This window comes from Trichoderma ghanense, assembly GCF_004382785.1.
Source record: "Trichoderma ghanense strain CCMA-1212 chromosome Unknown scaffold_0, whole genome shotgun sequence".
Taxonomy (NCBI): domain Eukaryota; kingdom Fungi; phylum Ascomycota; class Sordariomycetes; order Hypocreales; family Hypocreaceae; genus Trichoderma; species Trichoderma ghanense.
Genome location: NW_027395663.1, coordinates 1,941,039 through 1,956,183, shown reverse-complemented (window position 1 = coordinate 1,956,183; position 15,145 = coordinate 1,941,039). Strand labels below are relative to the sequence as shown.

General features: G+C 55.1%; 6 protein-coding genes across 6 annotated transcripts; 3 read left to right on the top strand and 3 right to left on the bottom strand.

The window, feature by feature from the left end:
- Positions 1–532: 532 nt before the first annotated feature.
- Positions 533–2,173, top strand: CCMA1212_000664 (putative 26S proteasome regulatory subunit rpn7; the record flags this gene model as incomplete). Its single annotated transcript, XM_073698125.1, has 3 exons — positions 533–991; positions 1,075–1,886; positions 1,975–2,173. The coding sequence occupies 3 exons, from the start codon at positions 533–535 to the stop codon at positions 2,171–2,173; spliced, it is 1,470 nt and encodes a 489-aa protein (XP_073562825.1).
- Positions 2,174–2,655: 482 nt separating this feature from the next.
- Positions 2,656–4,178, bottom strand: CCMA1212_000663 (putative alanine aminotransferase; the record flags this gene model as incomplete). Its single annotated transcript, XM_073698124.1, has 2 exons — positions 2,656–3,707; positions 3,788–4,178. The coding sequence occupies 2 exons, from the start codon at positions 4,176–4,178 to the stop codon at positions 2,656–2,658; spliced, it is 1,443 nt and encodes a 480-aa protein (XP_073562832.1).
- A 1,169-nt stretch (positions 4,179–5,347) lies between these two features.
- CCMA1212_000662 (54S ribosomal protein L39) lies at positions 5,348–6,130 on the top strand (the record flags this gene model as incomplete). The annotated part of the gene is made up of 4 exons (XM_073698123.1): positions 5,348–5,538; positions 5,633–5,820; positions 5,894–6,010; positions 6,084–6,130. The coding sequence occupies 4 exons, from the start codon at positions 5,348–5,350 to the stop codon at positions 6,128–6,130; spliced, it is 543 nt and encodes a 180-aa protein (XP_073562831.1).
- A 382-nt stretch (positions 6,131–6,512) lies between these two features.
- On the bottom strand, positions 6,513–10,107 carry CCMA1212_000661 (uncharacterized protein; the record flags this gene model as incomplete). The annotated part of the gene is made up of 5 exons (XM_073698122.1): positions 6,513–7,995; positions 8,046–8,150; positions 8,204–8,444; positions 8,496–9,564; positions 9,622–10,107. The coding sequence occupies 5 exons, from the start codon at positions 10,105–10,107 to the stop codon at positions 6,513–6,515; spliced, it is 3,384 nt and encodes a 1,127-aa protein (XP_073562830.1).
- Positions 10,108–11,871: 1,764 nt separating this feature from the next.
- Positions 11,872–12,393, top strand: CCMA1212_000660 (uncharacterized protein; the record flags this gene model as incomplete). Its single annotated transcript, XM_073698121.1, has 2 exons — positions 11,872–12,061; positions 12,122–12,393. 2 exons carry the CDS (start codon positions 11,872–11,874, stop codon positions 12,391–12,393), a joined length of 462 nt encoding a protein of 153 aa, XP_073562829.1.
- Positions 12,394–12,603: 210 nt separating this feature from the next.
- Positions 12,604–14,550, bottom strand: CCMA1212_000659 (Ribosome biogenesis protein ENP2; the record flags this gene model as incomplete). Its single annotated transcript, XM_073698120.1, has 1 exon — positions 12,604–14,550. The coding sequence occupies one exon, from the start codon at positions 14,548–14,550 to the stop codon at positions 12,604–12,606; it is 1,947 nt and encodes a 648-aa protein (XP_073563435.1).
- Positions 14,551–15,145: the final 595 nt, after the last annotated feature.

Here is a 15,145-nt window from a genome sequence, read left to right as displayed (position 1 = left end):
ACGCAGACGAGCCCGACTGCCCTCGGATCGGTCATGTGAAGCATCGCAGGCGGGCGTATGAGACTGGATTGTGTCACAGAGGTTGAAGTGAGAAGTCGCTGTTGGAGGAGGATCGAGCGGTTGCGCATCATTGATCCCGGGTGTTTTTCGGGGTCCCTCCCGGGTAGGTTGTTTCTGCTTCACGTCGGCCGATTGTAGGCCATGGCTTACCCAGTCGGGCCAGATGAGGTAATACATACAGGTGCAGTGCCTGAACAGCGCTGGACTTCAGTGGTGCGTGTCCTGCTGAAGCCTTGCGCCCACACCAGCCGCCCGCTAGGCCTCAAGCGCTTTAGTGCCCTGCCCAGCGGCCTTGTCTGGAAGCTTGAGCACCGCATGAGATCCATCCAGTTACTGCCAGAAACACCAAGCAAAGCACCTTCGTCATCAACCTTTGCTCCCATATCCGAACGGCCCTCTCTCGATCCTGCGCCCCCAAAGCCTCCAACAGCTCGACCTCAATCCGAAACCTCCCGATAGAGCTGCCGTCACCATGGGCGCAGACCCCCAGTACGTCAAGTGGCCTCTGCTGCCGCTGTCTCAGCACGTCTTCACCCTCACAAACGCCTACGCCTCCAAACAGGCCCAGCAGGCCGCCGCCAAGGCCCTGCAAGATGCCATCGCCCAGGACAAGATGGCGCCCTTCTACCGCTACCTGGCCCACCCCATCGACGGCATCCTGAACGCCGTGGGCGAGAGCGGCTCCTCAGCGCCGGGCAAGCCCCCGAGCCGGAAATCCAGCCTGGTGGGCATGGTGGCGACCAAGGCGGCCACCGGGGCCGTCAATCTGCCGTGGGACGAGGACTTATACAACAAGCTCAAGGAGGACAACGACTCGGAGCTGGCTGCCTTCCAGAAGGAGGAGGAGGAGGCCGAGGAGAAGGCCGGCGACACAGAGGTCATGGCTGCCAAGGGCAAGCGAGCCGACTTTTGGGCTCGGGTGGGCGACAAGGTGCGAACCATGCTCCTCTCATGTTGTTGAACGATGTTTGCTTGGGATGACACAACAAAGCTGACCGTGTTTGCCGTTTACAGGACAAGGCAATTGCCGAGTTCGAGAGCTTATTCGAAAAGACGGGCATCCTGGGCACCAAGATCGACCTGGTGCTGGCCATAATACGCATGGGGCTCTTCTACGGCGACAAGCCCCTCGTCAAGAAGCAGGTCGAGCGGGCCAAGACGCTCGTCGAGTCGGGCGGCGACTGGGACCGGAGGAACCGCCTCAAGGCCTACGAGGGCCTGCACCTCATCACCGTCCGCGCCTACAACACGGCCGCGCCGCTGCTGCTCGACTCCCTCTCGACCTTTACCAGCTACGAGCTCTGCACCTATTCCAACCTCGTCGTCTACTCGGTGCTGGCCGGCTCCGTCTCGCTCAAGCGCGTCGACTTCAAGTCCAAGGTCGTCGACGCCCCCGAGATCAAGGCCATCATGGGCGACGGCGAGGACAAGCTGCTGGCCCTGAGCGGCGCCCTGAGCGCGGGCCCCGGCGCCGAGGACCCCGCCACGGGCGATAAGCTCCCCAGGGCGGCCACGACGACGGCCGTCAACCTGACGACGCTGGGCTCCAGCACCGACTTGCCCGAGGCCGAGATGGCCATCGACTTCAGCCCGCTCGCCCTGCTTGTCAGCAGCCTGTACAACGGCAACTACAAGACCTTTTTCCAGTCGCTGGCCTCGGTCGAGGAGCAGTTCCTCAACCACGACCGCTACCTGCACGAGCACAAGAGCTGGTTCATCCGCGAGATGCGCCTGCGCGCCTACCAGCAGCTGCTGCAGAGCTACCGCGTCGTCGGGCTCGAGAGCATGGCCAACGACTTTGGCGTCACGGTCGACTTCTTGGATCGGTGAGTTCTGTTGAATGCACCCTTTAATGACAAGGGGTCACTCTCTTGTTTTCTTACCTGGCAAACTTGCTGATGACGATTGATGCAGTGACCTCGCCCGATTCATTGCCGCCGGCCGCATCCCCTGCACTATTGACCGCGTCACGGGTAAAGGCGTCATCGAGACGAACCGGCCCGACGACAAGAACAAGCAGTACCAGGACGTTGTTCGCCAGGGCGATCAGTTGATTACGAAGCTGCAAAAGTATGGCCAGGCCGTCAGACTAAGGGGAAGCGAGAGGGCATGAGCGATTCGATGTGAAAGCAGGGACAAGGGGAGAAAGAGCTGGAGGGAGATCATATCTACATGTAGACTCGTCTCCCATCATGTTCATAGGGGAAACGCAAAAATAACTGCAAGTTTTCCAGTGTTGCATCTTTTGGGTGGGAGTTTACAGTACAGCAAAACAACACTACAAACAAGCATGAATAAAGAAATCTAGAAACAACAATCTCGGTTCGACATCGTCCAAAGCCTTCGTCATGAAACGGACTGCTAGGTATCCCGTGACTTTTATCTTCTATCATTTCTACATGTATATCATTTCGGCATGAACACCTTACTCTATTCATCCCGCTTCACATTCAGACATGAAAGGAGCCACGCATAGAAAGTATCTCCAAGGCTCGCTCATTGTTTTTTTTCCTCCCATGAAACACCTCTAGCCTATTTGACAACGATGCAACTTTTCCCTTTTTGAACGCTGGTACATGAAGGAGCAACAAAAATCTACCTGTACTTGTCCATAAACTCCTGGTGGAACTTGGTGATCCTGCCGACCCATTCGGTGCCGGGGGCGAGGAAGGTGGTGCGGAAGTGCAGCGTGCCCTCCTTCTGGCCGAAGCCGCTGCCGGGGACGACGCAGACGCCCGTGGCCTCGAGCAGGCGCATGCAGTAGAACTCGTCGGGCTTGCGGCCCTCGGCGGCGGCGGCCTCCTTGGCCTTCTGGGAGAGGGTGATGGTGGGGAAGAGGTACATGGAGCCCTGGGGCACGCCGCACTCGACGCCCTCCATCTGCTCAAAGGCCTTGTGGAGGGCGTTGGCGCGCTCGCGGAGGCCGTTGGCGATGCCGTTGTACTCCCTGTCGTACAGCTCGAACGAGGGGTCGCCGGGCTGGGGCGGGTTGACCATGAGCTCGACCAGGCACTGGCCGATGACGGGGGCGCACAGCATGATGGAGACGAACTTGTAGATGGCGGCCTCGACCTCGGGGTCGAAACCAACCAGCTCGAAGTAGCCGCCGCGGTGACCGCACTCGCCCACCATGCCCTTGGAGACGCTGTGTAGGGAGGCCAGCTCGACGTCGTCGTACTTTCCGGGGTTCTCCTGCTGCATCTTGCGCAGGACGCCCTTGAAGCTGTGGAACTGGCCGATGAAGACGTTGGTCTGGTAGACCTCGTCGGCCATGACGACGAGCTTCTCCTGGCTGGCGAAGTCGATGACGGCGCGCACGTCGGCCTCGGACAGGGAGGCGCCGGTGGGGTTGCCGGGGTTGATGATGACGATGCAGCGGACGTCGACGCCCTCGGACTTGGCCTTTTCATACGAGGACCGGATGGCCTCGAGGTCGGTGCCCCAGGCCTTGGACTCGTCGAGGTAGTAGGGGACGCAGGTGGCGTTGAGGACGGAGAGGGTGGCGGTGTAGAGCGGGTATTGGGGGATGGGGACGAGGACGCCGGACTTGGGGGACTCGGCGATGATGTGAAGAAGCGTGTTGACGCCGGACGAGGCACCTGCAGAGAGGTAGATCTTGGCCGGGTCGGCGGGGAATCCGTCTCTCCCTAAAGGCACGCGTCGTTTCAGTCAGTCAGTCAGCCACTGGCTATTTGGAGATGGCCTCGGAGGAGGCGGGAATACTCACGCTCGAGGAACTTGGCAACGCTCTCCTTGATGGCATACACGCCGCTGCTGGCGCTGTACGCACCCACGGAGCCGCAGTGCTTGAGCAGGAACTTGGCGCGCTCAATGACGTCCGTCTTGTAGCCGAGGCCGTTGATCAGCACATCCTCCTTGTCGAGCAGCTGAGGGTTCTCCAGCAGGCTCAGGACCTGGCGGAAGAAGGTGATGGGCTTCTGGTCCAGCTGCTGCGGGTTGCCAATGTTGGCCGAGATGACCTGGTCAAAGGGCAGGCCGGCGTCGCCCCGGCTCAGCTGGGCGCGCAGCTCCTCCGACTTGACGGCCAGCTCGCCGCGGACGGCGTATTCGGCGGCGCGGACGTGCGGGTTGATGTTGTTGATGGTGAGCCGGCCCATTTTGGCGGTGGTTGCGAATGTGCGGGAGGAGACGAGCCGGTGACTGAGGCTGGGATTGTGCCTGAGATTGGGACTGAGAATGAGATTGGGTTGGTGGGGTGGACGAAGCCTTGTCGATGGCGGGGCAGAAAATGCGAGTGGTCGCCGAAGACCGGCAGCTTCTAGATCTTTTTACCGATAAGCTGGCAAAGATCTTGACGGGGAAAAAAAAAAACAAATGGAAAGGAAGCGTCTTCAGGATGAGGAGGGAAAAAAAAAAAGACTATCAAGCAGCACGGACAAGCAAATCCGCTGGGTCCATATAGTAAGGCTTTGTGTGTGTCTGGACCCTGGAAAAAGCCCAAGCAAAGCCGCAAAACGGCAGGCCAAGGAAACTCTCGGCTGATGGCTAGGAAAGCCACGGGATCGCTGCAACTGGCTCTGTTGGCCCCGGAAGCCGCCACACCAGATCTGGGACGTCCATGACACGCAGAAATAGAGAAAATCAGCGCATCATTCGTGCCGTCGCACGCATCATCTGGTCGGAATGGTGGGCTTGGAGAGAGTAGCAGGACAGCAGCAGCATGAGTCCCTCGGACACAGCGCGCTTACAGGGAGCTTCTGTTGTTGCGGGAAGACAAAAAAAAAGCGAAGCTTCTCGGCGAATTGTTCAAGCGTGCGATGAGCAGAAGCAGTGCGTTTGCATTGTCGAATAGGGCAATCGCTGTTCTCCTCAATGGCTTGTCCTTCCAGTGACCACTTGAAGAGACAACACGTAAAAAAAGAGAGCAAGACGGAGAGCAGGAAAAGGAACTCAGAGCAACCTACCAGCTATCCGTGACGCGCCCAACAGCGCTCTCCCAGCCCTCGACATGATGCCCAGCTGTGCGGCCACCTGGCGACGGATGAATTTCCTCGATGCCCACGAAAAGAGAATCGCCTCGTCGTGTGGAAAATCACAAGAAATAGTGACAAGAGCACCGATGAAGGACGCGCGTTGTCGGTGGATGGATCTCGTTGGCTTGCGTCCCTCGTGGCTGGCCGGGCCTTTTTCCCTACATGTACGGATACTTTCCCTTTTCCTTTATCTCTCACTACGAGGCTTACCTTAAGTAGGACCTACTCCCTCCGTAATACGGCGACCGTCCTTTTGTGATGGCTTATACGGCCTCGAAGGACGCTAAATGGACATGGTGAAAAAAAAAGACAAGAGACACCTTGTAGTAAGGCCAGAGGGGAAAAAGCCTTGGCACAAGGCTGATGGTAATTTCCTGCCTTCGCCGGCGAGCGAAGATGAACCCCTAGAAGAGCTTCTGGCAGCGGTGTCTGGCAAGGATTCAGGTGCACAAGTAAGCCGCTATCGGCGCGGCTCCCGCCTAACGTAAGTCCGCCATATGCAGGGTTCTTCTCCAAGGGGAAAAAAAAATTAAAAATAAAAATAAAAATAAAAAAAATCAGAGACTGTTCAAGCAAAGGTTGAACACAAGTTGGGGGGGCCCCACCAACTGCTTGAAGCCCACTCGAAAGTCGGACTTCGGCGCCACCTTTACCCGGAAGAGCATCCCGTCGTCAGTTGCTCGGAATTTGCGATTGCCATCGCCAATAGACCGAACGACGTCCGTTCTGCGCGCTCGAGACAACGTCGACACAATGGCCAAGAAAGGTAGTTCTCCTCAGCACTTCAATCATAATGGCTTTCTCCGTGCAAAACTGAACGAATGCTAACATCCTCCCAGCAAAGGCAAGACTGATCAATGTCCGGCTCATCTCCATGGCTATGACCGGCTTCTTCTACACCTTCAAGCGGCCCAGGACGGCGCCCATGATGGGTATGCTCAAATACGACCCGATAGGTATGGCTCGACTGCGACGAAACACCATTCTAAGCTTTTCCGGCATCCCTTGCTGATTCTGGCTGTCCTTCAGTCCGCAAGAAGGTCCTGTTCCTCGAAACAAAGAAACGATCCAAATAACGCCATCTTTTGAGCGATGTAAATACCGATTATACACCTCACGGGCTGGAAAGTTATGATTGGGCTTACGGACCGTCTGACGCTTTCGAAAACGTGATTACCTTATGTACAGTATCAACATGGGCATTTCTGGAGTTTGGGCAAGGGCTGGCATTGCGCTAGATGCGCTCGCAGGTCACGATACCGGGTCTGTTTGGAATAAAATTCTCTCCCAAAAGCATGTTCACATGCCGTCGTCGAATTAAAGTCGTGAGACTATGAGCAATTGCAAAATCATAGCGAACTAATAGCACAGGACATTGCCATCGTGGGCACAAACACATCGCGAACATCTCAAACCAGCTCCGTCCAACCACTCCACCATGCCATCTTGCCCGACTACCTACTCGATGCAACACTCAGTCCTGGCCTTTTTCAAATCTCGATTGCTAGCATCGAAGGAGTCCGAGGCCATTTGATTGTCCTGAGGTGCTTGCCTTTTCTTGCTTGCCAGCTGAATGTCACGCTCGAAATCAGCCACCGTCGGAAAGCTCCAGTCGTGTCGGAGCAGCCTTGAGCGGATCTCAGAAACCATGTCCTTTGCCGAAGTAGATGTCGACTTGTTGAGAGAGCCGTTCAAAGATTGGTTAGGCTTGCCATAATTGGCCTGTGATCGAGCGGAAGGGCCTTCGAGGTCCCCAGCCTCAACTGCGTCAGGGAGGGCATGGGTTTTAAGAATCGACCTGAGCTGAGTGATTTCGCGGCGTCGCTTTTGCTCCTGCATCACGGTTGGCGGAGGTAAAGGGGAGCCCTCACCTGGATCAGGACTATGGACTGTGACTTTGCGGCTGATGACGTCTTCTTTGACCAATGCTCTTTCTGTCACTTCGTGGGCTTCAATTGAACGTGCCAGCGGTGTTTGGGTAGCCTCACCAGATGTCGCAGGCTCTGAGACGACTGGTTTAGGCATTATGCCCTCGAGCTCTGCCTGAACCCATTCTCTTTCCGTCGCCAGGTAGCTTGCTGACGATTGAATAGATCTGCTAATCTCCACGATTCGATCCAGTTTTTTGTCGTAGGTCTCGACCTGTGGAATTCGCTCCTTTATGGCCTTGAGCTGCGATCGGACTGTGTCGACAACCTCAATGTCTTTGAGCCATTGGTTGCGCAGCTCTTCGGTTTCCTGAGCTTTCTGCTCAAGCCCCTGAATCTGGCGTCTCAATTGTGCGGCGGCCTCGCGCTCGCTCGTCAAAGTCGCTTGCAACTCGCAAGTATCATGATCAGCCTGAGAGGCGAGCTTCTTCTGTTCATCGATGTGAGACGTCAAAACCTTGACAATATTTTCGTTGCCTTGGAGCAGTTGCGATGTTCTCTCCCTCTCCTGACCAAATCCTTTCTCCAAGGTGGCGCACAGCTCAGCCGCTGCGCTCCTGACAAAGCTTGTTGTTTCCCCTTCGTCGCTGATTGCTCCAGCGACTATGGTCTCAATCTTATCTGTGAATCCCTCATATGCTTGCAGGATCTGGCGTTCCAGGTTGTCCAGTTTGATCTCGCGAGCCGAAAGCCGCTGCATGAAGTCTTGTAACAGATTGCTTGTCTCGCGCTGGGCACTCTGCTCACTGCCTGCGAGGACGTCGAATTTCTGGCCCATCTCTTCACACGAACTCTCTGTCTTCTTCAGACTGTGACCCAGCTTCTGCAGGTAGGCGAGCACCTCTTCGACTTGCTGATTACCCCCTTCTTTGCTTTCTTTGCAAGCATCCATCAGTTGGATTGCCTCGTCTTTGAAATGGTCGAGATCTCGTCCGATCGATGCCTCCAGCTGCGCCACTGCGGTTGTCATGTCAATCTGCCCATTTTCCAAAGAATGGATTGCTGGAGACAGTCTACGTTTCTGTAAGTAATGATCCAACCACTTGCCGTTTGGAACTCTCACCTTTGAAGGATGTTCTTCTCAGCTGCAGCGAGCTTGAGCTCTAGGTCGTCCCTTGACAGCATGTTTGATACGACTAGGTTGCCGCCGGCGATCAAAGAATCCAGTCTGCACTGAATGTCAGAGAGCTTTCCGGAGGCGAAGTAAGAATCATAGCGTACTTCAAACTTAGCATATTCATCAACTGTGTGTTCTGTTGAGCATCCGAGTGGCGTTGCTCGTCTTGTTCCGCCTGATGCGCCATCAAAGCGTCCACTTTGGCCTCCAACGTCCGTACGCGCTGATATGTCATACTTTGTTCGTCAGTCTGAGTATGAATATGATCTGCAAACAGCTTTTCTTGGGCCAGTAAGACTTCCTGGAGGGTTAGCTTTTCTTTAAGCTCCGACACGGCTTGGTTCTCTGGTCATTTATCAGCAAAGCACCATGAAGAATGGGGGAAGCAACACTGACTCTGTTTAATAGCTTCCTCCATCTGCATGCGGTACTCTTCCAGGCATCTCTTCATCTCGTCTCGCTTCTGGCGGCTGCTCTCCAAAGCCTTCTCGACGGCGTCCGAGTCCAACGTTTTGCGCGCGTTTTCTTTCCGAAGCTCGGCCATCATTTCTTCGTAAAAAGCACGTGAGCGTACAAACAGCTCTTGTTGTTCCTTGATGGCCTCGTTGAGCTTGTCCCGACAAGCTCGGTGTCTGTCATCGACAAGCTCCCTTTGTTTCTTCTCCTCAGACAGTTGCTGCCGCAGAGTGGTGAGTTCCTCGTTGAGGGTCTTGTTGTCCCCTGCTACTCGGGAGTCCTCTTCGAGCAGCGTCGTGTAAAGCTTCTCAATCTCGGATAGCTTGACATCTTTCTGATCCAACAACTCTCGTGCTTTTTCAAGCTCCGACTCTTGTTGGTGGATCTCCTCTTGGAGTCTCTGAACCTCTCGGCGGGCAGCCGAGGACTCCTCAGCTGATATCTGAACGCATTCGTTCCAGTGGATGGCGGCTTTCTCCATTGCCAATAACTTCCTATCTGAATTGGGCGATGCGTGCAGATGATGTGCTCGCGACCTCTTCTTGGAGATGTTGCTACTTGCAATGGAAGAGGATCTGTGTCGAGATGGATGCTCATGACCTTTCGTAGATCCATAAATCGTCGGCCTATTCGTATGGTGTTTGTGGCGATGACGGGATTTGGCAGGGCTATAATGTGTGGGAAGCTCCAGATCGCCGCAGACGCTAGGTGTTGATTGACGCCGAGGGTTTGAGATCATCTTCTTTGCAAGGGACCGTTGCTGTGGCACGTCACCGACGTCTACCGACTTGCGGACAGCTGCTTTGTGATTGATAGCCGTAGGCAAACCGATATGTTGCCTCTGTGTTGGAGAAGAAGTGAGCTTTGGCGGCGACAACAGCTTGGGCACTTGAGCCATCTCTCCACCGTCTTTTGGCGAGCAGCTCTGAGGGCACGGCAAGTCTGTGGAAATGGTTTCGCTAGAAGGCAAGAAAAACTTGGATTTCTGCAATTTGTTAGACCTCAGGCCCTTTTATACGTAGCATTGACTCGTTCCAGATGCAACCCGGAGATTCAACCGACTTACAAGCTGATGCTTCTTAGAGTCCTCTGCGTCGCCTTTCCTCCGTTGAGCACTGTCTATGTTGCTTGATGTACCTGGGAGACACAGCTCTGGTAAGTCCAAAGGGGAGGCTCTCGCCATCTTTTCATTGGCATTTTTTTTTGCGGATGGGCCAGCAGGGGTTTGACATGACTCTAGAGGCCGACGGTCCAGGGGCTCCTTGAAAAGGCCAGGCCGAGGAATATTGGTGAACTGGCCTGGGCGATGTGGTGCTCTGGGTGGGAAAGTGAAGCCCTCCGACAGTAAGGCCTCGGAAATCTCATTCTTGTCGTCAAACATCCCCTTGGCCCAGTCCTTGGCGCCATGTTCTTTCGCTGATGGGGAGACGGGATCCGGTGCCAGCGGGAGTATGTCGCCCATGCCCTTCTCCTTGATGGACCATTTGTAGTCAATGTCTTCTTTAGCGGGTGACAGGCCAACAGAGGCAGGAGCAGAGACGAGAGCTTTCATGGCTGGGCTGTGGGAGGGGGGAGGAGGCCCCTCTGAAGGCGTGAGATATGAGGAGTGTAAGCTACGCCCTCCGTCTTAGCTTGATAGAGGCAGCGGGCGTGTGGAAATTGAAGCCATCACCACGCCTTGCGGTGAAGGCTATGAGAAATTGTGAATACAACAAGAATTGGGTTTCACGGCGGGAGAATCTTTCTATTTGAAAGGCGGTCAGTCATGGCAAGCGAATGCATATCGGCAGTAATGGTGGAGGAAGGAGGTGGTGGTGCTCCTTCCAGCAATGCGTTAGGAAACACTCGCTCTCAACTTCTGAGAAGAAGCCGAGATTGAGAATTGAAGATGGCGATATTATGGGCGCGACCTAGAAATCTGAATCTGGTAAATACTGCATATTTTTTTGTATTGAATGCCATCAAATTTCGAGACGAAAGTGCAAAGTAGTGGATTGCTGGGTGGGAAGAATCAAGCCACACAGCAAAAGCGTCAGCTCTGGGTCCAGTTGATGTTTGGAACAGCTCTCTATAAGCTGAAAAGGTAGCATTCCTGACTAGGTATATTGTCGAAATTATCCAAGTCCTTCATTTGGTGGTATATATAGTAGTCCATTTTGCTCCTCAATACTGCAAATCCGGTGTGGGATGCTGAATGGTATTGAAAGTCAGGGCGCTGGCGAAGATATGCTCTAACCCTGAACTAACCCAAGGTACTAAGGGTTCAAAACGTAGATGCTCGTCTCAATGACACTGCCATTGTCCTGTCCCACGACGATTCTCATGCTTCAACCCGCGCAGCTGTTGATGAATGCAATGGAGCACCCGCAAACTGCCTTGGCCGCCTTGTATGAACATCCTGAGACATTGCGAGTAATGACGTTGAGTATCCGCCTCGCCGACCTCCGTAGTAGTCGGAAACCACTTGCTCTGCCATCCAATCCTTCGCACGAGCCTCACGCAAAGTCTCACCGTCTCAACCCCTTCAACGACAGCTTTCCGTACCGATGATGCTAATGGCCGACTCAATTGCTGCGTGGAGCTGCCATGGAGCTGCCCTCCTCCAAATGAACTTCCATCACAATATCACTGTGCCTTCACAAATCGCCATAAGCGCGATGCACCACATCTCCCCCCCAGTCACAAAAATAGGCTCTTCTTAGTCTCGCATCGTCACGGAACCGTCACAGACAGATTCTGCGGGCGCCGCCGTGATGCTCTTGCTGTTTGGTTCGTTCGAGGTGATGCAAAAGACGGCCGCGATGCCTCCCGTACACCTCATTGGCCGGGACCCCTGCATGTGCCGTTGGCGTCGGCGCTTGTATGGGCAGACGAGGCCAATCATGGCGGTGCAACTCCGGCTCTTGGTCTTGATCCAGGCACAAACGAGTCACAAAAGATAGAAGCCGGGGGGACGATGGACAGCGCAGGGCGGTAACTGAGACTGACTGTACATGGCCCGCGGCCGGCATTTGCATGCAGGACACTTGTCGCAAGGAGAGCTGGGGGGGGAAAAGAGGAGGATGGGAAGATGGGAGAGGACATGAGAGACACGGGCGGTTGTGAATAAGAGTGGGCTATGGCGCAGTATATCTCCGGTCCAGCGTCTGATCTTTGGATGTTGTTGTTCTAAATATTCTTTCTGCTTGCTGCCTATCTCGAGATCTCTCGTACGATATCTTGATTTCCTCAGACGATCCATCCTGGCTGTGCCAGTACACACCAGATACACACAAACGAGTACAGACGGCAAAGAAACCAATCGAGGCCCATCATCATGTCGCAGACATCAGCGTACTTCCCTCTGGCGACGGATGACTCCTGGCAGGGCCCTTCTGGCAGCATCACGGACCAGGACGGAACGGCCGCCGGTGCCGCAGGCGACAGCTCTGCCAATTCCATCACCCTCTCAACCGGGGCTCTGGTCGCCATCATTATCGTGGTTGTGGTCGTCATTTTGATTGGCAGTGAGCATATCCGACACCCTTACACAAATCCATTCCCTCACTGATGCTGACGCTTCCCAGTATCAACCGCCACTCTCTTCTTCATCGCCAAGAAACGTGAATGGACCATCAAAGAGACCATTAGAAGGTCGACGAAGAAGGTCGCCATTGCTCTCACCCCAAGGCGATCCGAGTTCCCCCGTTCTGTCAAAGGCTCAACGCGCTCCAACCGCCGGGGGCGAACCAAGCTTGACGACGTGCCGCCCACTCCTCGACTGCGACCTGAAGACTTGGAGAAGGGTCTGGCTCGAAGCGAGAGCAAGCCCGTTGAGCGGAAGTCTGGCGACAAATGACGGCGTGGAGACGCGTGAGTGAGTGTGTGTGTGTGCGCGTTGAATAGGCGTAAAGGCGTACAGGTTGGGTCAGGAACGGCTAATGGCGACTGTGCTTCTTGTCTTTTCTTCATCGATGAGATTATGATTTCGCTCATGGCAACCCAGTGTATATACATATATCCTTTTGCTTCCTCCCTCGTTTCTTGGTATTTGAATTGATTATGGGTATCACATCCTTCTAAATGTGTTTGAGCTGGCACTTCTCCTAGCCTTTGTGTTACGCCTCTGTGGAGGGGCAGCGTCCTCCTCTTCTTGCTGCTGCTGCTGCTGCTGCTGCTGCTTCTTCTTCCTCTCTGGCACAAAAGTGACCGATCTCTCTCCACGAACTTCGCCAAACTGGGCTTTGCTGGTGCGTGTATTCTTCTGTTGTCTGGATCCCAGGGCAGAATCCTTGACTGGTCGGCCCTCGTTCTGCGTCGATGAAACCTTCATCACCACGTCGTCTTTAGGCTTAGAGATGGGCTCATCACCGTCGCTAGACTCTTCATCAGAGTCCTTGCCTTGGAACTTAGTCGTTCCATGCTTGGCCTCCAGAGCCTGTTGAACTGCTGTGCTGGGGTTGAGAGCCTTGAATTCTCCGCTGTTTTCATCCACCAGGAACTCTTCGTCTTCGAACAGCTGGGTGAAACGCTTGTCTCCCAGGATGCCGGCGTTGGTGTCAACCTCGTCTCTGTTCTCCTGCTTCTTGAGGAGCTTGTCAACGAGTTTCTGGTTGACCTTGACCTTCTTCGTGCCTCTGATACGGCTGGCGCGCTCCTTTTCAACCCTCTCCTTGACGCGCTTCTGCCTCTCGTCCTCGAACGCGTAAGGGTTTGTGATGAGCTTGGCCTGCTCGTATAGCTTGGATGCGACAAAGTAACCGTGCATATATGGCCGCAGCAGATTCGTCTTTCCGATCAAGTGTGATAGACTGAGCTGCTTCAGCTCGGGCAGGGTCAAGAACTTGTAGTTGTCGTAGGTCTCCGTGCGGACCTCTTCCGCCATCTCTTCCACCATGTTATCCAAGAAAGAGCACCATTTGGGAGCCGGGCCCAGCTGGGGCACGAAGAAAGCGTGCTGCTGCTTGCCTTCATTTGCCGTGAGCAGCATGCCAGTGTTCTTGCACCAAGCCACGTCGTTGATGTCCACTACTGGCTCAACTGATGTCCATGGGTCACCCGTCGCCTCATCCCAGATCTTGATGATGCGCTTGTCGGCTGACAAAATCTTCTTCTCCTGTGATGCCGTTGTCATGTGAATCAGCTTCTTCACGGCGAAGCCATAGCCGTGGTCCTTCTTCAGCAAGGGCGTCGGGCGACGGAGGTCATACAGCTGAATCATGCCGCTCGAGCTGCCGGTCGCCAGCGACAGACCGGAGGAGTGGAAATCCAGGGCTGTGACGCCGCCGTCGTGGCCGGCAAGCAGCGCCACTCGGGACCTTGACCGGGGATCCCAGAATTCCACCGTGCCTATTGATGTACCGAATGCGAGCAGGTTGTGTGTATCTTCGGCGATGGCGGCGCAGTTTACGCTACCAACGTTGATGCCTCCCTGAAGGCCGCCGCCTAGCTCGTCATCTCCTCCGACCTCGATCTGGTACGATTTCATGAATCTTCCGAGTTCGAGGTTCATGCGAAAGACCTCTCCCTTGCCGTCAGCGTCGATGCCAACCGCAGGAACGAGAGCCTCGGTGGAATGCCGGTCGTACACCAGATCTCGTCCGTATCTGGGAATGCGCGCTTCGTAGTGGCAGCCCATGGGGGTGTGGAATTCGAGTTTTCGGTCGTTTTGGAGGTGGAGGGATTTTGAGTAGTCAGTGGACAGCAGGACGAAGGTCTCGTTGAGCGAGGTGGTGTGCCTTGCGAACGACAGTGAGAGCTGGGGAAGATTGTGCACATGGAACTGGGGCTTGTATGTGCCCGTGCTCATGACCCATTCGCCATCCTCACTGATCCGAATGCATTGACTGGCCTCTTCGAACTCGAAGTCTTGGAGCAGCTCCACGCGGTTCTGGTACTCGACATCGTTCTTCAGGCTGCGCTTCCGACGGCGAGCCAGCCAATCTGGGAGAGGGCGCGCTGTGGATGCGCCCGAGATTGTGTAGACGGGGACTGTCCCCGGGTTGGAGAGCTTCATGGCAAGAAGGGGGGACTGCCGCTGTCAGTTCTGCTTCTTGTTGAGATTTTCGTCGAAAATATCTTCGGTCGCAAATGTAGGCAGAGACGAAGTTTCATGGTGGGCGTTTTGCGTCTAACAAAAAAAATCAAGGTGAAGAAAAACGGTGCCCCACTTCGGTGAGCGGTGAGCAGCTGCCCCAGCCGCCGGTACGTACCAGAAGGGTCTTTGTCTTGGTTCGCCTCACCGAGCAACCCCAGCCAATCGCCTGGAGCGCGCTGGATCCAGCACGCCTCGGACTCCCTGGACACCTTCCCCAGCCCTGTCGCTTCTGCTCCAGTCCGCAATGCGGTGCATCTCCAAGTTCTCTTCATCTTGTCTCCTCTTTTAGCTGGCCTGAGGCTGCGCATGCTGGCAATCAAAGGCATGTCGCTGACGTGGTGCTAGAGTCTCTGCCATCTCCTTAATTCCGTGCTTCGGACGCCTCGTGACTCGACAACTGGCCCTTTGAGCATCGCGCGCCTGCCGAGGCGACGCTCCCCGACCACCTCCCCGACCAGAGACGCCCCTCGTTGAGATGGAGCTCGGGCAGAACGGAGCCTCAGAATCGCTTCTC